This window comes from Drosophila elegans, unplaced genomic scaffold, assembly GCF_018152505.1.
Source record: "Drosophila elegans isolate 14027-0461.03 unplaced genomic scaffold, ASM1815250v1 contig_208, whole genome shotgun sequence".
Taxonomy (NCBI): Eukaryota; Metazoa; Arthropoda; class Insecta; order Diptera; family Drosophilidae; genus Drosophila; species Drosophila elegans.
Window position 1 is genome coordinate 5,829,020 of NW_024545578.1, and position 21,454 is coordinate 5,850,473.

At 41.5% G+C, this 21,454-nt stretch overlaps 2 protein-coding genes across 2 annotated transcripts; both read right to left on the minus strand.

The window, feature by feature from the left end:
* Window positions 1-3,353: 3,353 nt before the first annotated feature.
* On the minus strand, window positions 3,354-6,179 carry LOC108146526. Its single transcript, XM_017272563.2, has 2 exons — window positions 5,840-6,179; window positions 3,354-4,169 (listed from the first exon to the last, which is right to left on the minus strand). The coding sequence occupies exons 1-2, from the start codon at window positions 5,960-5,962 to the stop codon at window positions 3,801-3,803; spliced, it is 492 nt and encodes a 163-aa protein (XP_017128052.1). The 5' UTR covers window positions 5,963-6,179; the 3' UTR covers window positions 3,354-3,800.
* An 11,210-nt stretch (window positions 6,180-17,389) lies between these two features.
* On the minus strand, window positions 17,390-20,141 carry LOC108146507 (fibrous sheath CABYR-binding protein). The gene is made up of 2 exons (XM_017272543.2): window positions 20,039-20,141; window positions 17,390-19,960 (listed from the first exon to the last, which is right to left on the minus strand). Exons 1-2 carry the CDS (start codon window positions 20,039-20,041, stop codon window positions 17,558-17,560), a joined length of 2,406 nt encoding a protein of 801 aa, XP_017128032.1. The 5' UTR covers window positions 20,042-20,141; the 3' UTR covers window positions 17,390-17,557.
* Window positions 20,142-21,454: the final 1,313 nt, after the last annotated feature.

Genomic DNA, 21,454 nt, shown 5'->3' on the forward strand with positions numbered 1-21,454 from the left:
TCCTAGGTTTAAAAAAATGTATGAACTATAAATATTAAAAAGTTCGATGGCTATTACCCTTTAATGTTGGAAAGTTCAAATAAAAACTTTAAAATTGGATCCATAAAAGATACATTTTACAAAATTAAATGCCTTTTTTAAGCACTTTAAAAATATTTTCACAAATATAATATGTTTAAAAAAAATCTTCAAGTTAAAATAACTTGTTTCCAAATGTCTTATGATTCTAAAAGGTACCAATTCTATTTTGACTAGGGTTAAATTATAAGTGAAGTATTTTTTGGATAACATTTTTAAGAATTATTGTCCCCAAACTTAAAAAATTAGGTAAACGCTCTGAAAAAAATTATAATTTACGAATAAATATTAAACAAAAATATTTTCTTTCAGGCAATATTTTTGTGAGTGGACACACACCTAAGCAATTAAGGAGCAAAAGAGAGAGACGCAAACGAGGGATATTCGTCGCCTGGCAAATTGCCTGCTGGCAGGTCGGTGCTAGTGTCAGTGGCAATGCGAGTGCGAAAGAGACGGGGAATTCAATCGAAGACACTGCAACAATTCGAGTTTAATTGATGCCAGTCGGCGGCACCAGCAAAAATCGGAGAGTGTGCGTGCACTGGCATTTATGAGCTGAGCTGAGCTCCGCCGGAAAGAAAGGCTCCTTTTGCCACCTGGCGACCGGACAATAACTGAGCCGTTGATTGGCACTGAGGCCAGGTGCAAGAGCTTCTTTCTGTCCTCCTCTTCAGTGCGCCCCCTCCCCGATTTTCACCTGCCTTCGCACTCGATTCCAGCTAGCCTCGTCGGCGGGCATTGAACTTTTTCCCAGGAGGCAACAAGTGACGGTGAACTTTTCACGGAAAATGGATGGAAAATCTTTTGGAAATGCAGGTATTTAAAGTTTGCAAAGACCTATACAAAGATAAAAATGTAACATTTTCAAACCTATATTTATTCCGTCTCTTTAAAAAATTATGTAATAATATTTAATAGGAAAGTTTAAATGGCCCTTTTAAGCCTATTATGAATTTTATATACATTTTGTATTAGCTTTAAAGAGAAACTTTGGATAAATAATATTATCTTAGTTTCTTAACTAAAGCTAAAAATCAAACATCATACATATAATTAAGCATACGACTTGTTGGCCAAAGCTAGTAAATTAATATTAATTACTCATTCGACCCGAGGACCGAGTGAAACTAGTTTAAATCCAATTTTCTGAAAATTCGGAATCTTAATCGGTACTTAATCATAATTGAAGCTGCCAATGAAGTTAACTATTCTATTATCCCTGCCATTACTCTGGAAATTAAGCAGCGATTAACAAGCCATAATTGCTGATCGCCTGGAATCTCTGTCTTTCGGTTGAATCCTTTTGCTGGGCTTATCAAAGCTGTTGCATGCTGCGATTTCTGTTGCACTCTGGGCTTTGTTTACGGTGATGTCCTCCTGTCCGTCCCGCTGTGCTGACTGTTAACCCGAGCGCTATTTACCGACGCTGCGGTGGCTGATTCTGCTGCTATTTGTGCCGCTGCCAATGCCGCTTCCACTGTCATTGACATCCTTGTGGGCCATTAATTTTGCAAGCTTTCACGTGGCGAAAATGGAAAATGTCCCCGCTCACTGTTCCGCCACTTTTCTAGATAAAGAGTGCAGTGGGAATCGGTCGGGGATCGGGCGGGGATCGGGGTTGAGCTCGATAGCGCAGCATTCAACCTTTGGCCTTCTCTTTGTCTCTGCGTCAAGGTTTTGCAACAATTTCACTCTTGTTTTCACTAAGTTACACTGGAAAATAAATCTGTATAAGAAATAATCTACATTAATTTCCTGAATGGTACCTAGAATGTTAAAAACATAATAACTATATTATTTATCTGAATTGAACTGTTTGATTCAATTAAATTAGCTAACTATTAAATAGACCCGGGAAAAAGCTTTAGTTTTATAATTAGATTATAATTTAGGAACAATTACAAAAGTATTTAATTGCAATTATTTTCAATTGCTTTCCTTTGAGTGCATTGTTGCACTTGTGCTCATTATCGCGATTGTTGCTGCTGTCGCTGTGCGGTGGCTGTTGTTATTTACTTTTTAATAATTACAGCGCTCCACTGCAATTGTCCCTGACCACAGGCTGAATGGGTGAGCCGGAGAGACAGCTGGAGAGACAGGGACAGGGACAAAGTCGGAGACAAGGAGAGCGACAGGGACAGGACACGGGCGGACAGATAGCCAGTCGAGTTGATAAATGGCGCGCACAACGCTGAGACAAAGAATGCCAGCTTACGAACTGGACTGACACCCGCACAGAAACAGACACCTCGCTTATTAGGTACAATGGGAGTCGTAATAGTAACATTCATTTAATCGAACAATACCTTTTAATAATATAGGATAAACAGTGCTCTTTTAGGGATGTTCCTTGATCTTAAAAAAAAAAAAACATCAAATTTTATTTAGACTTTTTGCCGGTTTAAGAAAGTCTTAAAATAAATATTGTGTAATCTTTGATAAATTAGACTATTTCATGTCATGTTTTAAGCAATATGATAAAACAATTTTGGGGTTCTCGGGGTTTTTTAATATTTTGACCACCACCGTGGGTCGTAAGCTTTTGGCGCCCCTGCCAACTGCCCACCGCTTTCCTTCGCCGCCCCGTTAACCTTTCCATTTTCCCAGCGATGGACGAGCAATTTAATCAGTCTGCAGAGCGCAGAAAAGCTGATAATACCGTTATGAATAATTTACCCACATACACACACATTCGACTGCGGGTAGTGAAACGCGTTTTATTATTGTTTCTTTTGCTGTCTTTTCTGGTTTTATTTATAATTAATCATGAAGCGCCAGCGAAGAGTGCAAAAATATCAAATAAAGGCACTTGTTGTTTACACTTTTGCTTTCGAACCTTTAAGGAATCTGCGTGTGAAATCGTTTTAATTAGGTGCGGTAACTTGTTGCGGCTGACCAGCGGAAAATCCAATTTAGAAGAGGGGAATCCTCCGAATGTCGCGTTCAGTTGGAATTCCCGCTGAGCCTGTTCGCTCTCCGTCAAAATCAACCGCCACCGCAAATATCATGAATGCAAGATGCCTGTGGTGTGGGCTAATATTGAAATGTAGCCATGATACACGACCGCAGCAAATGAAATAACCAGAAATGACAATTTCGGCTCTCAGAAATGGAAATATTACTAAAATGCCTATAAAAATTGAATAATTTATTCTCATTTAAAGAAAAGTCGGGATAAAGTAAGACAACTTTGCAACAAAAGAATTATTTTAATTTTATAACAACAAGATTTAATGGTCAAAATATGCAATACATATAACACATAACACATTTAATTCTTAGATAGATAATGAGTAATTTTATTTTTTGATAAGGCAAGTCGTCTGTTCTTTCTCAAAGGAAACTTGGCAATAAGCTAAATCTTAAAGATAAGTGTTTGTGAAAAACTGTTAGCAAGAAATCTATTACTTAACTATAAGATGACTTATCAGTGTCAGGATAATGCAATTCTTAACGCAGTCTTTTATAAACATCTTCGTCTTTCTTTGTTTTTTTTTATAAATACTATAGATTTTAACACACATTCATTTCTTAAGAAGTTCAAATTAGATGATTAACTGAGTTTAGTTAATGTATTCAATTTTATTTAACAAGTTTTATTTATTTTTGTATTATAAAAGCTGAAAATGTTTATTTTAATGGCAGATTCCAGTTACAAAATCATCTTTATATATTTTTTTGTTCACATTTAATTCGGACTAGTTGTACTCGTAGAGTGCCATTTAAACAGCTGGATGGATTTCCTTTGAGCGTTCAGCTCGTTTCCTGCTGCTCCGCCTGGAGAACCACAGCATTTTCGACCTCCTTTGAGCTGTGACCATGTCGGATTCCAGCTGGATGCAGCCCCTCCCGCCAGACACCTTCACCAACTCCTCCTCCAGCTCCCGCTCACTGGCATTGAGTATTTGTGCGACGTGGGCCTCGTCGATTGTGCCCTTGAAGATGAGGGGATAGGGCCACTCGTGGCATATCGTGGGTCCACTGTAGTCCCTCAGAGTCTCGATCATCCTGTCCAGACGCAACATCTCTTCGTGGTCATCGTTGAATTCCCGCACCTCATCCAGGAGAGCCGCTACATCGGACTCGAGCACCTGCGAGATGTGGGTTGAAATTGGATTAACTGAAAATCGCTTATTTTGCTCGATTTGCATTGCGGTATCCGATGACACTGTCAACGGCAGTGACGGCGTTACGGTCACTGATAGCCTTACTTTCCTTCTGGCTGAGCCATCCCCCAGCCCCGCCCCGTTCACGCCCTTCATTTGGCGATGTGGGCTCGGATTTCAGCTACCATATCTTTTCATGGGCCTCGTCACTACCGTCTCTATTAGTGCCCAATTAGCAAAGCCTCGCAGCCAGGCCAACTAAGCTCATGTTTGGTGCATGTTTCGAAAGGGTGGACCCAACCTCATACACCCACTAGCAGATAAATAGTTCTTAAAATGCAAAAACCTTTATACAGATATATATGTTGTTCTTTGAAGCTGTGGAAAATATTTGTGTATTTAATTTAAATGTTTTATTAAGGGCAAAGCAACAATAACAAATTTATGGTCTAGACAATTTCTTATTTGATTAAAAAAAATGTAAAAAGGATTATTAGACCAAATGTTTTTTTTACTTACAATTATTTTGTGGACTGTATTTTGATAATTGTTTATCAGTACTAAATTAATATTTTAGGCGGAAATGGTTCATTGGCTTCTATTAATTTTCCCATGATTGTGCTATACATTGCGGACCCGTTCGTTCGCCAATGGCCGAACCGACATCGTCTAATTAGTAGCGCAAGTAATCACTGCAAACCCCTGTACCCCTCTAGACCCCCCTCAACCCCCTGACCAGCACAACATTCTAACATTTCGTTCCCAATAACTGGCTATAATTGCATTAACATGTTCCAAATCGCTGCCGCAGCTGTTAACAGAGTTGCCGGGCGCAAAATGTTAAACAACAGGTGATAGCAGGTGCAACGGGAAGGGAAATAACGAAAACAAAAGTGGGGCAGAGGAAATACGCAGGGGCTAAAAGGGGTTAATTGATACAATCGGTTGACAATGCACAAAAGTGTTAACAGCAAGAACTTTTGTAATGGAGAGAAAAAAGGCTGAAACGCCATGAAAACCATAGATATCTAAACCATTAAAAATCCTAAAATATTGCGTATTCGTCTAGTTGTACATATTCTTTAAAGCTTCTATTTAAAGTATCCATTTGAATGGGGGTAACATTAAATAAAAATTAGTGATATATAAAAATAAACTTTAAGAAATGGTTTTCAATGTAAAAGATATTACCTAGAAAATGTTTGGAGCTAGGTAAAAATGGGACTCAGTGTGGGTTGCCACTTTAGAAATTGTAGAAATTTTGTAAAAATTTTTAGAATAAATATTAATAATAAAGAGAACAAACATTTAAGGTACACCGAGTATAAAAACTTTATAACTCATTTACTGAATGTCTGTTTTTAGAGTAAGAGCTCTTAAGGGCATATACAGAAAGTGTGAAATCCATGATAACATGTTGTAAGAGAAGGGGAGATAACAGAAGAGGCACAAAGGCCAGATAAGGAGGAAAGTATATAGACCGAGGGGGTTGAATATATAGCGCTTTTGGCCCATTGACAATGTGGGTGAGTGTGCAGCACTTTCGGTCAAACAACATATGCAAACAAGTGTCACTCTGTGGCCGCATGTGTGGTAAAAACGATTTGGATGGAGAGGGTCCAGAACCAAAGGGAAGGGGTTCTCTGTTCAATTACCAAAAACTCAATATGCAGATTAATAACACATTTCAGCACTTGACGAACACGACCGCGCAAACTTTCAACGCTGCTCAGCAGTTGACGTCGCCGCTGCACCGCCGCACTAATTGGCTCCGTCATCGCGGCATCTGTGATGCCCTGAATATTTTATTTCACTTTATTGCCCCACCGCCGGCGACACTTGACCAATTTTCGGTTCGTTTTCGGACTTTTACATAGCTCTAATTTGTGTTAATTTTTTTTTTTACTTTTTTTTTTGATTTTTGTTTTTTCGTCTTTGTTTTGTTCTATTTCTGCGGCAGCTGGAATTCCGCTCGCGAACAGCGCTCGTCGTTGACTGAGGCCTCTTCTTTCAATGAAAAAATTGTTTACGTGCGTCAATCAACCGGGCACTTGAGTGTGTTGCTGTGAGTGTGTATAAGCACACACTCACCCACCCACACACACACTCAAAGCAGAGAACAAAGAACCAAATGAGAACATTAGTCCAAGCGTAGCGCTCTTTATCACTGCGTTTTTCAGGGGACATCGTAAAATATACAACGCTTTTTTATCAAGCGTACAATTTCTGTCACATGTCTTCCGTTTGTTTCGATTGTGAAAAGGTATGATTTTTAAAAAAAATACTTTTAAATCACATGATTCCGCACTTCCATATTTCCTTTTTTTAAAGCTGATTTTTAATTTTTAACATTTTGTTTTGATAGGATTTTTAATATAATTTGTGTATGGGTCAGGCAAGCCAAAAAAGAAATCGATTTACCATCTGAACTAACTTATAGCATACAGAAAATTCTTTGAATTTTAATTGATGATTGTATAATGTATCTAATGCTGTTTTTAGTACATTTTTTTGACGGAGCTAAGGATTGAAATGTTGCAAAATCTCCGAAAAATATTGGAATTCATAAAAAGGGGCTCATATTTTAAAAGCACCCTAAAAACTGGCAGTGATATTGCTAGTACACTCGGGTATCAAATTTTTCTCCATACTCAACCTGGTAGCATGCAGCATTTCCCTGCTTTTCCATGCAGCCCATAAGTATACAACAGTTTTCCGTATTCATATGCAAGCCACAATGATTTTAGAGCTGCTCGTTGACTTGGCTTTAATCGTGCTATTGTTTGGCTCATCCTCAACCTCAACCTCATCCACATCCCCACCCTCAACCCATTCCGCTGAAAGCCAAACAAGCATCAGCTGCTAGCCATTAAAATTTTAATTTTGTGCACCATTTGCCACCATCTTGGCCCACTGGGCACCGATCCCATCGCAATCGCCCATTGCCATAGCAATCCCGTTCAAAGCCCTTGGCTTGAGCGATTATGTTGATGGCCAAGCCGAGGCTGCTTACCTGCAGGGCCACGCCCCCTTCGCCTCCGCTCCACCGCTCCACCGCTCCCACGCCCACTTGTCGATAATACGCTCAATTCAATTTGCATATTCAGTTGTCCAATGAAGCGCACACCACACAGGAGCGTTGCGATCCACCGTCCTTCCAGCAACCAGCTTCCAATTCAATCCCGGGCATCCAATCCCCATCCATCCGCCCGGTGGCACGTCCAAGCAAATGGTCTTTTTCTGAGCCATCCAGGTTGTTGGCCACTTGAAAGCAGCCAAAATGTGCCGCTGACAGCAGCGCACGCATGAGCTGCACGAACAGCTCCAGAACAGCTCGCACACTGCGATAAAATGTGGCCGAAAAAATATGTGAAAAAAATTCGTCACTATTAAATATATTTGTGGATCTTATAAATTTAGTAATCAAGTTGAGAAACCTTCACTTGATTAGGATTAGTTTTGAATTAAATAAAAAATACTTAACAATAAAGAACGTACTGTGATCAAAACCTAAAGCATTTATTATTTTTAGTAGCTTAGACAGTGGCATAAGAATATTGTCATAAAAAATTTAACATTTGCATTGCTAGTAATAAAATATCTTTTTTTCTTTTTTTAAATAATCGAGACTCGATGAGCAATATTTCAACTTCGATATAATATAACAATTTTTATTGTTGTTATCCGTGATTTTGTCAAATTTAATGTGCACTGTACTTCGAGCTGCTGCTCCTTGAATCCTTCTAGCGTGGATTCGTCCTCACCTGCTGTTAGTCCATTACGTTAGCAATTTAACTTGCGCCACGTAAACATGATTATCATCTTAAGTGCAGTGTGTGTGGGCGGTGCAGTGTGCAGTGTGCACTGTGCGTGCAGCGGGTGGGAAAAACTTCGCTGCCAGCTGCGGATTGTAAGCTCGTTGGCTCGCTGTTTAACAAGTTTCAATCTGCTTAAAACTGCAATTAATTTAACGGTTTCTTTTTTGCCCCATTATGGCCGAAAACATTTCTTTGGAGCACCACCACCACCACCAAATCCGCATCCCAATCCGGATTTCAATCCGGTTAGAGTGCTGCTGTTGCTGCCCTAATTGAGCTTGTCAAAATCAGGCAGCAAAGTGAGCGAGTTTTTGGCCAGGACACCCGTGACGGATCCAGCTCCCAGGCGGCACAGGCGGCCAGGTGTTCCGGCCTGGACTCAGATTCAGGACTCGGTTTTGACTCCTTGTCACCAGCAGGTGGTGGTTGCTGGTGTCCAATGCTGGTGCTGATCCTGATGAAGCAGATTGCAGCAGTCGCCCATACTACTTTATATGTCACTCGCTGGCGTTGTGAGAAAATTGCAACAGCCGCTTGATTAATTTTGGGGCGGGGCCAAGATAAAATTTGTGGGCGTGGCTGAAACGCAACACCATTTTAAGATCCAGCTATAATGGGTGTTTAAAGGGTGTGGATTTATAAAGGGTGTATTGGGCTACATGGAAGGTTTGAATTAATATTTCAGCCCTCTACTTATTTTAATTGGATTAAAAACTTATTTTATATACTTAAAATATTTGCTGATTTTTGTTTAATTCATATTAACAGGACTTAATTTTATTTTAAACTATTAACGTAAGCCAAATTGCACCTGATGTATTGTAGTTTTTTGTTAATATTTAAAATATTTTACCTTAAAGCTTAGAGTTTGTTTTTTTAATCTGTCAAATATATCCCCTTAAGAGTCTTTTGTATCCGAAATTTGTTTTTTTAGCTACCTTTTTTTTTCTATTTAATAATTAATATTATATTTTAAATGCCAGCCAAAACTAATCATTAAATGGGTTGTTTCACAAATATTTCTAAAAATATATTTTGATATTTAACCAGGGTATTCCAGGGTACTCAAAAAACCCATTATTTTCATTCGTTTTTTATCACTCTCACTTGTTTTTATCGCCTGACAGGGTAAATACGAGCCAGCAAAAACAAGGACCAACGGCAAAGAGTCCATCAGACAGACTGTGAAAAAAGGAGAAAGCTCACTCACGACTACAACTGCATTTATGCAAATATTAATATAGATATACTCGCACACACACACACACACACATACACTGTCAGGGACAGACAGACAGAAAGAGAGGGCATCACAAAGTACCGTTGACAAACCCATTATCAGGAAAACAAACCGGAGATTAACTTGGCAAAATGTCTGCAGACGTCAAAAAAACACGGAGTGGCCAGCGAGTGCGAGCGAGAGGGCAGCAATAGGATAACCACCAGATGCTGAATAAAATATGAGCACACACACACACAGTTGGAAAAGGAGTAAGCGAGACGGCGAGACGGCGACAGAATGTAGACACACGCATTTGGTCCTGCAAAAGTCCTGGAAAAGTGACACATGAGCGTAATAACAGCTAAGACCTTGCTAAGCATCCGGCAGTCAACAACCACTTGCTGGATGCCCATCCTCATCCACATCCTCATCCTCGTCCTCGTCCTGGTTCTGGTTCCCGTGTCCTGGTCGAGCAACCCCTTCCTGGTTTTTGGGACGTCGCTGCACTCAGCATGATTACAAATTATAACGTCTGAGCAATTCTGCCACTGTGTGAGTGTGTGTGCATAAAGGGGCGGTCCCGGTTACCGCCCATAGGAAATATAACTCTGCAAATTTAGCCAGCCCAACTTTACTGAGGGAAAAAGGATAAGGGAGTTGCTGGAAAAATAAGGTAAGGGATCTTAAAAAAAAGATTTAACATCTTTATTTTATACTTTATATACTTATTAATTAAAGCAATTTATTTATTATTATATTTTGCTTGATTACTTTGGCACATCTTAAAAAGGATTTTAAGACTTAGGAATGTCAACATTTTTCTTTTTAAAAATTGCGTATTTAAGTTAGATTTTTTTCGCGAATATACTGTCAATATTTAAAATATTTTTTTTTAGGTTTTAAAACAGTTCTATAAATCAAAATCGTTTTGTTTCATTTGTTTAACATATAAAAACATTTAAGAATTGAAAATTTAATTTACCAATAAAGGATCCAAATGCTTTAATAATTCATTAAGATTGTGTTGAGTTCACATAAGCTACCAAAGTGGCTTACAAAACAAATATCTTCTTGTAAAAGTTTGATTCTAAAAACTATTTATAAAAATTCTTTTGTTTTGGTTAATAGTTTGTTAACTAGCCTAAAATTGAAATTGGGTAAAATGACATTCATTTGTATAAGAAATTACGGCTTAGGCTTGAACAATTTTTCATTGATTTGAAATCACTTGAAATAAGTTCTAAGGAATGAGCAGATTGTTTTTCAGAAAAGTAAAATTATTGTTTTGTTTTTTTTAGGTACATTTTTAAGTTGACTTTAGGTTTTTCAAGTGTAACTCGATGTTGCCGCCGGCTGCGTTTTAGGTTTGGGGTTGGGTGTTGAGCGGTGGCTGGCAAACGGTTAACGAATTTGTTGCACGCACCGCTCGACAGAATCCGTTCCGTCCTTCGTCCTTCATCCTTCGCTATATGCCTACTGGTGGTTGGCCAGACAGGATGCTAACCTTGCCCCTGGTTGGTCCTGCCATCCCCTGCTCCTGCTCCTGCTCCGATCCTTCATCGTGCATCCTTCATCCCCGGCAGGCAGCCGCATCCGCTTTCCCCGGGCCTCTGCTTAGATAATTCCGTTAGCTTGCAGTGTTTTCGTTGTTGTCCTAATAACTTAATTATGCATTTGCCAGCAAAGTGCTCTAAGCGATTTTTTTGTGCATTTGTGCAGCATTTAAAATGGCGTCTGCGCCACCGGAAAGGAGAACTGTGGAGGTGGAAAATTGGGGTCACATGGGTCATCCGACTGGCGGCGGCTTTCAACTTTAAGCCCCAGAGTCCGCTACGAATTGGGGGCGGAAGTCAAGGTGAACAAGTGTTCATGGTGTGTTACTAAAATCTCTAGAGCTTTTTAAACAATGGCTTAATTGTGTAAAACTATGGGATTAAATATTTAGTGCTGGCTATATAATAAGGCACTCTATTTTTAAAATCTGCTATCTATGGAGGTTTTAAGAACATATAATATATGAAGCAATTAATTTAAGTCGTAAAATAATAACATGCAGTAAAACATTGTATTTCTCTTTAAAACGAATTCAAATTTAAAGCTTGAATATATGATAAAAATGTTGTACTTTAAAGCACACACCCAGACATCCAAATTATGTTTTTTTAATCCCCAGAGAATACAAAAGCATAAAATGTTTTTACCTCAGCTTTGGGTACTTACTCCAAATGTTCAGGCACTCAAATGCTTAGATCCGCTTTCCCCCAATTTGAATAATAATAACACGAACTATTTCGGGCAGCAATTGAGCAACCTTTTCGGCTATCAGGACATGATGTCCTGGCATCTACAACTTACTTTTACTACTCCACTAGTTTTATGACCACTTTCGCTGGGAATCGCGGGAAGTGGGGTGGTGGCCTCAAGTGGGCGGGGGAAATGGGAAGCCACGTGGCAGAGTGCGCGATTTTTCAAGGCGCAAGGTCAAGCCTGGATAACCCATTGTGGCTGCAGAAGGCGGCCCACGCACATCCAGCCCTAAATCCTTTTTGATTAAATTCAATGGTTTATATCCAATATCCCCCCGAACATTTTATATGTCTTTGAAACGCATTTTTCTCGACAGAATCCCATTTTTGTGTTTCGCTTCTGCCGCACACACACCCACACACCCACTCACACACGGAGCACACACATAAAACAAAATGGAGACAGTCGACCGGAGCAGAAAATAGATTGAAGTGTAATCATGGTTTTGAACTGCTCCTCGGTCATACATTTAATCCGAGCCAACGTAGCAGACACAAAATGGCCAAAAACGGCCAACGAAGTGAGAGAGAAAGTAAGCGTTTAGCTTGCCTTGCCTGGTGTTTTTTTCACACTGAGAGAAATCAATTAAAGACTAGTCAGCAACGAAATAAATTATAAAAGTTCAAATTAAATTAGCTGTATTTCTGTTGCAACATTAAATAACATTTTTAATATTGTTAAGAAAAACTGAACAACAATGATTAAAACGGCACTTGCGTTTTACAGAATTTTATTTTACCAAAAGGGAAAGTTTCTACTTATGAAATATTTGTTATACTTTCCAGAACTGTGTTGTTCATTGTTTTCTTTTATAAGTCTTATTCCTTATTTCAAAACCTAGTTTTACCCAGTGCTGTCACATATATAAAACAAAAGACATTGTAATTGGGGGATATTGGAAGGGGCAGAGGGACGAAGAAAAGTTTGAGGGCTCGTGCGGTGATGCTTATTCCGCCTGACTGATTGGTGGCTCCTTTGTCTCTGCTCCCTGCTCCGGATGTCTCCTTTATTTCCCCTCATCCTGATACTCACCCAAACCCATTCCATATATTGCTCGGTCTCCTTATTCTTCGAGTGTTATCTAAGTTGGTTTGAATAAACTTAAGCGAATGTTTTGTAAGAAGATTTCCTTTATTGCCAGAGAGTGACTTGGCTTTGGTTGACAACCACATATGGCTAACTAGCGGGATGGCAAGGGGCGGGGTTACAAGTCGGGAAGTGCAGTTCCCCGCCAAAATGCCCCCCTTTTTGCAGACTTTTCAAGTTCGCTTTGCATTTTGTGGGGATATCTGTCTGTTTTGACTTGACTGCTTCTTGCCCCCCTCTGATTGCCCTAGTATCGATTCAGTTCGATTCGTTTCGGCACTCTATAATTCCACCTTAAGCCAATTTAACAACACCGGCACTTGGCCCAGTCATCAGTTTGTCATAATAAAGTCTATAATTTCAGCAATCTACAAACACCGGACACAAGCAAACAAAGGCTTAGTGTGACTCGGTTCGATTTTGAAATAATACTTAATGGCCGTAAAATTATACAGTACAGACAAGTGTCCTTCGGATGCGGATCCTTCTGCCTTTTGCCTTGGGAGCTTACGACCGTAGAGAGTTGCCATAATCGTTCTGCGGTTTGATGTTTGCCTTCCGAAAGATGATTACAAATAATCATTTAGTGCGTTTCATTGGAGTAGGACAGTGGGGGGCTTTCGTCTAAGTCACTTGCAAAGCTATGAATTAGCTAAAATTTAAATTAGGTGTTGGTTTTTTTATAAAGTTTAACATTCTGAATTTAGAAGTAAGTTTGTAGATTGCTTTTGCAGCGAATGCTTGATTTTTTTTCATTTATATTTTTGAACAGGCCAACGTTTTAATAAACATTAAAAATCAATGCTTTGTTTTTATTAAACAATATAACAGCTTATATTTTCCCGAGTCAAAATAAAACTTGCAGAGCAATAAGCTTGATTAGTTTTCGCCAAACCCTTAACAGCAAACCTTTTAACGGAATGCCAGACAAAGCTTCTGGCCTTATTATTTATGCAAAACGCTACATCAACTCATTGAAAATGTACAAATAATTTTCAATTTGCCCAACATCTGAGAACAGCTCTTCTTAAGTCGTAACATAAGCTCACCCAGTGAATGATTGAATATTCTACAGCAATTTTATATCAATTCCATCTTATTTCGTTGACCCAAAGCAGTTGGCCCCTGTCCATTCATCATTTTCACCGGTCAGTCGGGGAAAACTTAAGGCATTTGATATGTGTCTATATCACTGTCTTAACCTTTGTTCGGGGTGTCGATGTTTTCATGGGCGTGTGGAGAATTTTCAACACGGGACAGTCTCTTAAAATGGCCATAAAGCAAATTGTGAAAAATTATTGTGTGTATAAAATTTAATGACATGTCAAAAAGGATATCCGGCATACGCTCCTCCGGTCTCGTGTGGATGTGGATGTGCAAGTTGGTGTGTTGCTGTAGCTGTTGATGTTGCTGTTGCTGCCCGGTGGTTGGCTGTTGACGAGCTGGACAAATGGACAAATGGCCAAGGTCCTGTGGCCAACAGATCCTCGTGGGCGGACGTGTAATGTCCTGTAAGTCCTGACAATTTCAGTCTAGTTGCCGGCGTATTTGTATTTACTTCTTTGTGTCCGAGGCCAGCACATAATCAAGCGCAACTTTATTATTTTGTCCAACAACTACGGGCTCCGTCGGGGCTATTTTTATGCCCGGCTCAGCCGGACTGGTCTCTGGTCTCTATACTCGTATGTCTGGTATGGTATGGTATAACCATATAGCCAGAGCTGTCTGTTGTGTGGTCTTTATGCCCGTCATCATTATGCTTTTGCCTTTCCTTGGCTTGAGTTCGCTATTTGCTAGTTGCCATGCTCCATGTACCATGTTCCGAGCTGCACATTTTATAGTTTTCAAAAGTCACAAAAATGTCAATTGCTTGTCTTGCTGTGGCCCCGTCTCCTGCTTTGGCTCCCCCAAATGGCATTGAATAAATTATATTGTGGTCATAAAGTTGCTGCTCCATGTTTACCACACAGATAGATATAGTCATGTCCATGTTCATGTCCATGTCCCTGCACCGAAAGAAATGTGATATTCGAGGATTAAGGGACTTACTCTTTAATATTTGCTTATAAAAATCTTGGTTTTACAAATTTTATATATCTTTTCTTATGAAGCAAGCTTAAAGAATCGTGGATTAACTTCAACAACTGGTTTTAAATTTCTGGAAAAAGTGGAAATTTACCAGAATATTTTCCCTGTGTTTCTGATGTCATAATGGTTGAGCAGTGGTATCCTGACATCTTATCCTGTCCCTCAGATCGTTCTATTTGCATGTGGCTAAAATGGGGAGCCGAGCTAATCAGCGGCGGGAATTGATTTTGGTGAGACAGTTGGATCAACAAATTACACCCCACTTCAATAATGAGAGGCCATTAAGTGATAAATTATGGCCGAGCATGTGACCGAGAACTTTTTGAATTTTAATCAAGCTAAAATTTGAGGCAGTTGCCAGCGGGTCAGGGTCGAAAGCCATAATTTCACTTTCATTACTGTCGCTGCTCCTTGGAATGTCCTGTTAATGTGCCATGCTCGAGTGGAGCATAAATCTATTTATGTGGTGCTCCGCAGCTTTCGCGCCGGCTTGAACCCTTGGTAATTGAAAATATTTGAAATAATTCATAAAATTTTTATGTGATTGCTCCCCCCAAAATGAAACTATATTTTGTGGGGAGTGAGGAAAGTCTTGTCGCGACTTATCAGATCGTATAATTTAGCGCAGATAATTGTTTTAATGATGTCATAATTTCGCCTTGATGGCGTGCTCACAAAATGGCTTCAACTGATTTATGCTCCATTCCGATTTGAGTGCCCAATACCCCACCAAAGTGGAGGCGTTAGCCCGGGGGCTTGTGCACTTGTAGATACCGCAGATAGTGGCATACGTAACCAGTTTGCCGCTCGACAAAGAGTAAATAACGGCATTGCATGATTTATGGGGCCAAACAAAACGAAACAAATCGGCGTACATTCAGAAAAATATGGAGTAGCAAATTTCAATAAATAGTTGAAATATGTAAAAACAAACAGTCATGTCTGTCTGTAATACAATAATAATTTTTTTTTGTAAAACAACAACATTATTAACTGCATTATTTTAACAAACTTTACTGTTATTTCTGTAATCCCTTAAAGTTCGGTGGATCAAATCAAAACATCTTAAAATTAAAGATGTAGCAATCTACTCTATTATAAAACAAATTTTAATTTGCTGAGATTTAGTTTAAAATTTCCTAATGGAGAACATCAATATATTTAGGCACCAGTTAGGCACCCAGTTTTTTAAAGTTAAATATATATTTAAGATTTTACGGGTTTACCTTATGAAAACTATAAGTTTTCTCAAAGTTCGGCCTTTGCAAGGCCCTTTAACAAACAACGGCTTTCTAACATCTAAAACTTTGGTTAGCATTTCTTGTTAATGTATAATTTATTTATTCGAAAAAATTCTTCAAAACTATGGTTATAAAACGGTTTTAGTGTAGTGTATCCACACCTGGCCGCGGGCAACGAGAGCTGGGCCACCTGAGTGCCCGATCCGCTGACTGACTGTCCCTGCTCCACATCTGGCAGGGCGAGATTGTGTGGGCGCTAACCACTTGAAAACGTTAAATAAGTTGTCTAACCACACATTAAACCAATTTGGCACTGCGCTGGCCGCCAGTCTGGCACCTTGGACTGTGCCAGGACCTCCTCCTCCGACCTCTCCTCCTCCAGATCCCCGTTTTGGACCCGCCCACTCAAGTCCCTGGCTGCCATAAATCATAGGGCGACCCACGTATGTGACTACTTGGGCTAGGGGATCGATAAATTATTATTAGTTGGTCTGTCCAACGGCTGTGGCCCCCGCGTCCTGCCCGTTTTGGCCAAACCTCGTTGTTGGAGGCGCGTGCAAAGGAAGTTGTTAGATCCCAGGAAAGGAGCGCTGACCGAAATCCTTGGCTCGCTGCGGTTCAAATGCCTTTTAACTTAACAACTTTTTTTGCTGCCGCTGCTGCTGCCAACACCAAACACCCGCACACACACACTCACAAATCAATGGTTGACTTTGTTCCTGGCGGGTGGGAACATTTTAACAAAATATTAACCAAATGATTATTATTACAAAAATTATTCATCATTTTGATTACGATTTTACATTTGTATTATTATTATATCTTATTCAAAAAATATTATATCAATTTCGCAACTATATGAAGTTTTGATTTCGATTTAACAGTTTATTATTATTATCATAATTTTTTTTTTCTATTTATTTTTTTTTTTTGTTTTTTTTTTTATAGTGTAATCTTTATTAGATATTTTAAAAATATGCTGTATTTAAATTGAGTTGCATAAAGATTTAATATGAAATTCCTTTATGTTCCTGACCAGCAACTTCCCCTGTTTTCTTTCAGTGCAGGGATAAAGGGGCTGAGCAGGACATGGCAGGCCAGGGCAAACCCTTAACGTTGTGTGTAAAGTGGACTTGACATGAGATTAACATCTTCAAAAGCATAGCTTAAAGTATTTGTTAGAGTTCGCCGAAGTTGCGCCTGGCTGGGAGCAAGGTGCCAGGACCCGGGACCGGATCCCGGGTCGAGTCCTGGCCAACCCGCTGACCCTTCACCTTTGCCCTCGTCGTCCGACTCGCCTTTGGATAATTGCGTTCTTGTGCGCTGAGCCATGAGCTTAACTGTTGCTGTCATAACTAAGCGAAAAGGTACACAATTTATGGAATCGAGTCCAAGTCCAAGTCCCATTCCCAACAGGTGCGTGGCCCATTGAAATGGGCTCGGTTATGGTATAACAATTTTCGTTGGATTTATTCGTTGATTTCAATCGTTAAATAATAGCAAAACTTACGGCCTAGTAGTGGTTGGTGGGGTGAGTGCTTCTAGTCGCGAACGAGCAGTTCGGGTTCAGGTACAGGTATACAGGTATACAAAGGTAGAGGACAGCCAGGCTTACAGGGCGCGGCGGTGGCGCAGCTTCAGGCGGCGCACGGTCTTGTACTGGTAGCCCTCGTCACCGAGGACGGCGGAGTCCTGCGACTGGGACACTTCCTCGACGGGCGCATCAACGGCCACCTGCTCCTCGGTGGGCGGCAGGTAGTCGCTGGCAATCTCGGACACATCGCGGCGCTGGCGGTACTTCAGGCGACGCACGGTCTTGTACTGGTATCCATCGGCGGCCAGGACGGCGGAGTCCTGAGAAGCTTCCTCAACGGGGGCCTCCTCCAAGGGAGCCTCGGTGACGACCTCCTCCGAAGGCGGCAGGTACTCGTTGGCGATCTCGGAAACATCCCGACGCTGGCGGTACTTAAGACGACGCACGGTCTTGTATTTGTAGCCATCGGCGGAAAGGACAGCTGAATCCTGGCTAGCTTCCTCAACTGGAACCTCCTCAACTGGGGCATCGGCAACAACTTCCTCGCTAGGAGGCAGATATTCGTTGGCGATCTCGGACACATCACGACGCTGACGGTACTTAAGACGACGCACGGTTTTGTACTGGTATCCATCCGCAGCAAGGACAGCAGAATCTTGGTTGGCTTCCTCGACTGGAGCCTCCACGATGGGAGCTTCGGTGACAACCTCCTCAGTGGGTGGCAAGTACTCATTGGCGATCTCGGACACATCACGGCGCTGACGGTACTTCAGGCGACGGACAGTTTTGTACTGATATCCATCGGCGGCCAGGACAGCGGAATCCTGAGAAGCTTCCTCAACTGGAGCTTCCTCAATGGGAGCTTCGGTGGCAGCATCTTCGGTAGGGGGTAGGTACTCATTGGCGATTTCGGAAACATCACGGCGTTGACGGTACTTCAGGCGGCGAACAGTCTTGTACTTGTATCCATCAGCAGAGAGAACGGCGGAGTCCTGAGAGGCTTCCTCGATCGGAACCTCCTCAACAGGAGCATCAGCAACAACTTCCTCAGTGGGGGGCAGATATTCGTTCGCAATCTCGGAAACATCACGGCGTTGGCGGTACTTCAGGCGACGGACGGTTTTGTATTGGTAACCATCAGCGGCAAGGACAGCGGAATCTTGGCTGGCTTCCTCAACTGGAGCTTCCTCAATGGGGGCTTCGGTGACAACCTCTTCAGTGGGTGGCAGGTACTCATTGGCGATCTCGGAAACATCACGACGCTGGCGGTATTTCAAACGACGGACGGTCTTGTACTGGTATCCATCAGCAGAAAGGACAGCCGAGTCCTGGCTAGCTTCATCAACTGGAACCTCCTCAACTGGGGCATCAGCAACAATTTCCTCGCTAGGAGGCAGATATTCGTTGGCGATCTCGGACACATCACGACGCTGACGGTACTTCAGGCGACGCACGGTTTTGTACTGGTATCCATCGGCAGCAAGGACAGCGGAATCCTGAGAAGCTTCCTCAACGGGGGCTTCCTCAAGAGGGACTTCAGTGACGACCTCCTCAGTGGGTGGCAGATACTCATTGGCAATCTCGGAGACATCACGACGCTGACGGTACTTAAGACGACGCACAGTCTTGTACTGGTATCCATCGGCAGCAAGGACAGCTGAGTCCTGGCTAGCTTCTTCCACTGGAGCCTCCTCAACAGGAGCATCAGCAACAAGTTCCTCAGTGGGTGGCAGATATTCGTTGGCGATCTCGGAAACATCACGACGTTGGCGGTACTTCAGGCGACGGACGGTTTTGTATTGGTAACCATCAGCGGCAAGGACAGCTGAATCCTGGCTGGCTTCCTCAACGGGAACCTCCTCAACTGGGGCATCAGCAACAACTTCCTCAGTGGGTGGCAGATATTCGTTGGCGATCTCGGAAACATCACGGCGTTGACGGTACTTCAGGCGACGGACAGTTTTGTACTGATATCCATCGGCGGCCAGGACAGCGGAATCCTGAGAAGCTTCCTCTACGGGAGCCTCCTCCAAGGGAGCTTCGGTGACGACCTCCTCCGAAGGGGGCAGGTATTCGTTGGCAATTTCGGAGACATCGCGACGCTGGCGGTACTTCAAACGACGCACGGTTTTGTACTGGTATCCATCGGCAGCAAGGACAGCAGAATCTTGGCTGGCTTCCTCAACGGGGGCTTCCTCAATAGGGGCTTCGGTGACGACCTCCTCCGAAGGAGGCAGGTACTCATTGTCAATCTCGGAGACATCACGGCGGTGGCGGAGCTTCAGCCTGCGCACGGTCTTGTAGCGGTATCCATCCTCTCCCAGGGCAGCGGGGTCTTGGGCCAGATCGGCGCCAACTTCCTCCGCCGGCGGGATGTACTCGTTCACGAGCTCGGTGACGTCACGACGGTGCCTGGCTTGTTCGACAGGAATCACTGCAGCCGTCGCGGCGGCAATAAAGATGCACGCTAGGAAAAGTTTCTGCAAGGGTATTGAAAAGTGCGTGTTAAATGAAGTAATCCTGGAGGTTACAGGTCCTGATGCTACTGGGATATTCACCATTTTGCTATAGATCTCCAAGCTAATTGCTTTGACGGTGGAATCTATGGGTCGAATGATTAATCGTCGCAATTTGTCCGCATATTTATACGCTCCAATGTTTGCCAGCTTCAAATCAAACAATGAGCAGCGCTCTGTTTGCCGGCAAACAGCGGCGGAAGCCGAAATCGAAATCGAAACCGATTCCGAATCGGTAACAAAAACAAACAATGAGCCCCAACATGCGCCACTCGAGCCCTCAAGTGCCCCCGTCTCCGTCTCCATCTCCATTTCTGTATCTGTGTCTGCCTCAGTCTCCGACTCCCGGCTTCATATTCACGTGGAAATTAAGCCCAGCTGGTAGCCGGTTTGGTCCACGGTACGGTGGGGAAATTGGCATTATTGCTGGAAAATATAAAGATAACTAAATACAAATTTAATCTGTATATGTTATACAAAAGTGATTTAAAAGTCCGACGTACAAAACACAAATCAAACCATCAAACTTATTAAATTACTCTTCTTCGTTTGTGATGCTTCAATTTTTGTTTTCAGTTTTTAAAGTTATAGAAGCTTAAAAGTCACTTGTCGTATTTGGTTTTTAGCAATTAAACAACACCACATCCAGTACTTTATATATAAACGAAGAAAATAAAGTTCGGAGCTCATATTGTGTATATTCTTTGATGAAATTTGATGATTTCTACTTTTTGTTTTTGCTATAACACATAACAAAAATGTGATTTAGTAAAAATTTTAGATATCTTAACGAATAGCTTTCAGTTTTGTTTAATAACGCAATCTTTACAAAATGTGAAGAAACATTGACTCAAATGAAATTCTTTATTATATCATCAAATAATTGAAATTTGTATACAAAATTTGGTTAATATAACCCATAGTGGCCAGGTGGAGTTCGGGCGAAGATTGCCCAGTGCGGAACTAAACGCTCTACGTTTCGCTTTCGTTTGTCGTTCGCTGCTTCGATCGGATTCGATTGCTATTGCCAGAGCTTAAGATATGGTTTCACGGTCAAGTGCGAGCATCGGACCTCTTAACAAGATCTAATGCAAAAACACAATGGTGTTCGAACATTTTAATGGCGGCGTACGTTTACGTTTGCTGCTCGCACAGTTTGGGCATTTATTAATAGTTTCGAACGTTAATTTCTCAAGTGACTATCGCTAATTTGCGTACTACTCGTTTGGGAGTTCAACGAACCGCTCAAGATTGATAGTTGGCAAAAGGTCGCACGGGCAGCACGGTCGTATTTGTTTAATGGCTTTTGCTAATAAGTTTTCCAATTTGTTTTAATTTGTTTCGTTTTGTTATTTGTTCAGGATTTTGCTTTGTGTTTTTGATGTCACTTTGGAATGTGTGAAAGGTGCATCTTTAAAAATAATTTTGGTTATTTTAACTATAATTTATATATATATA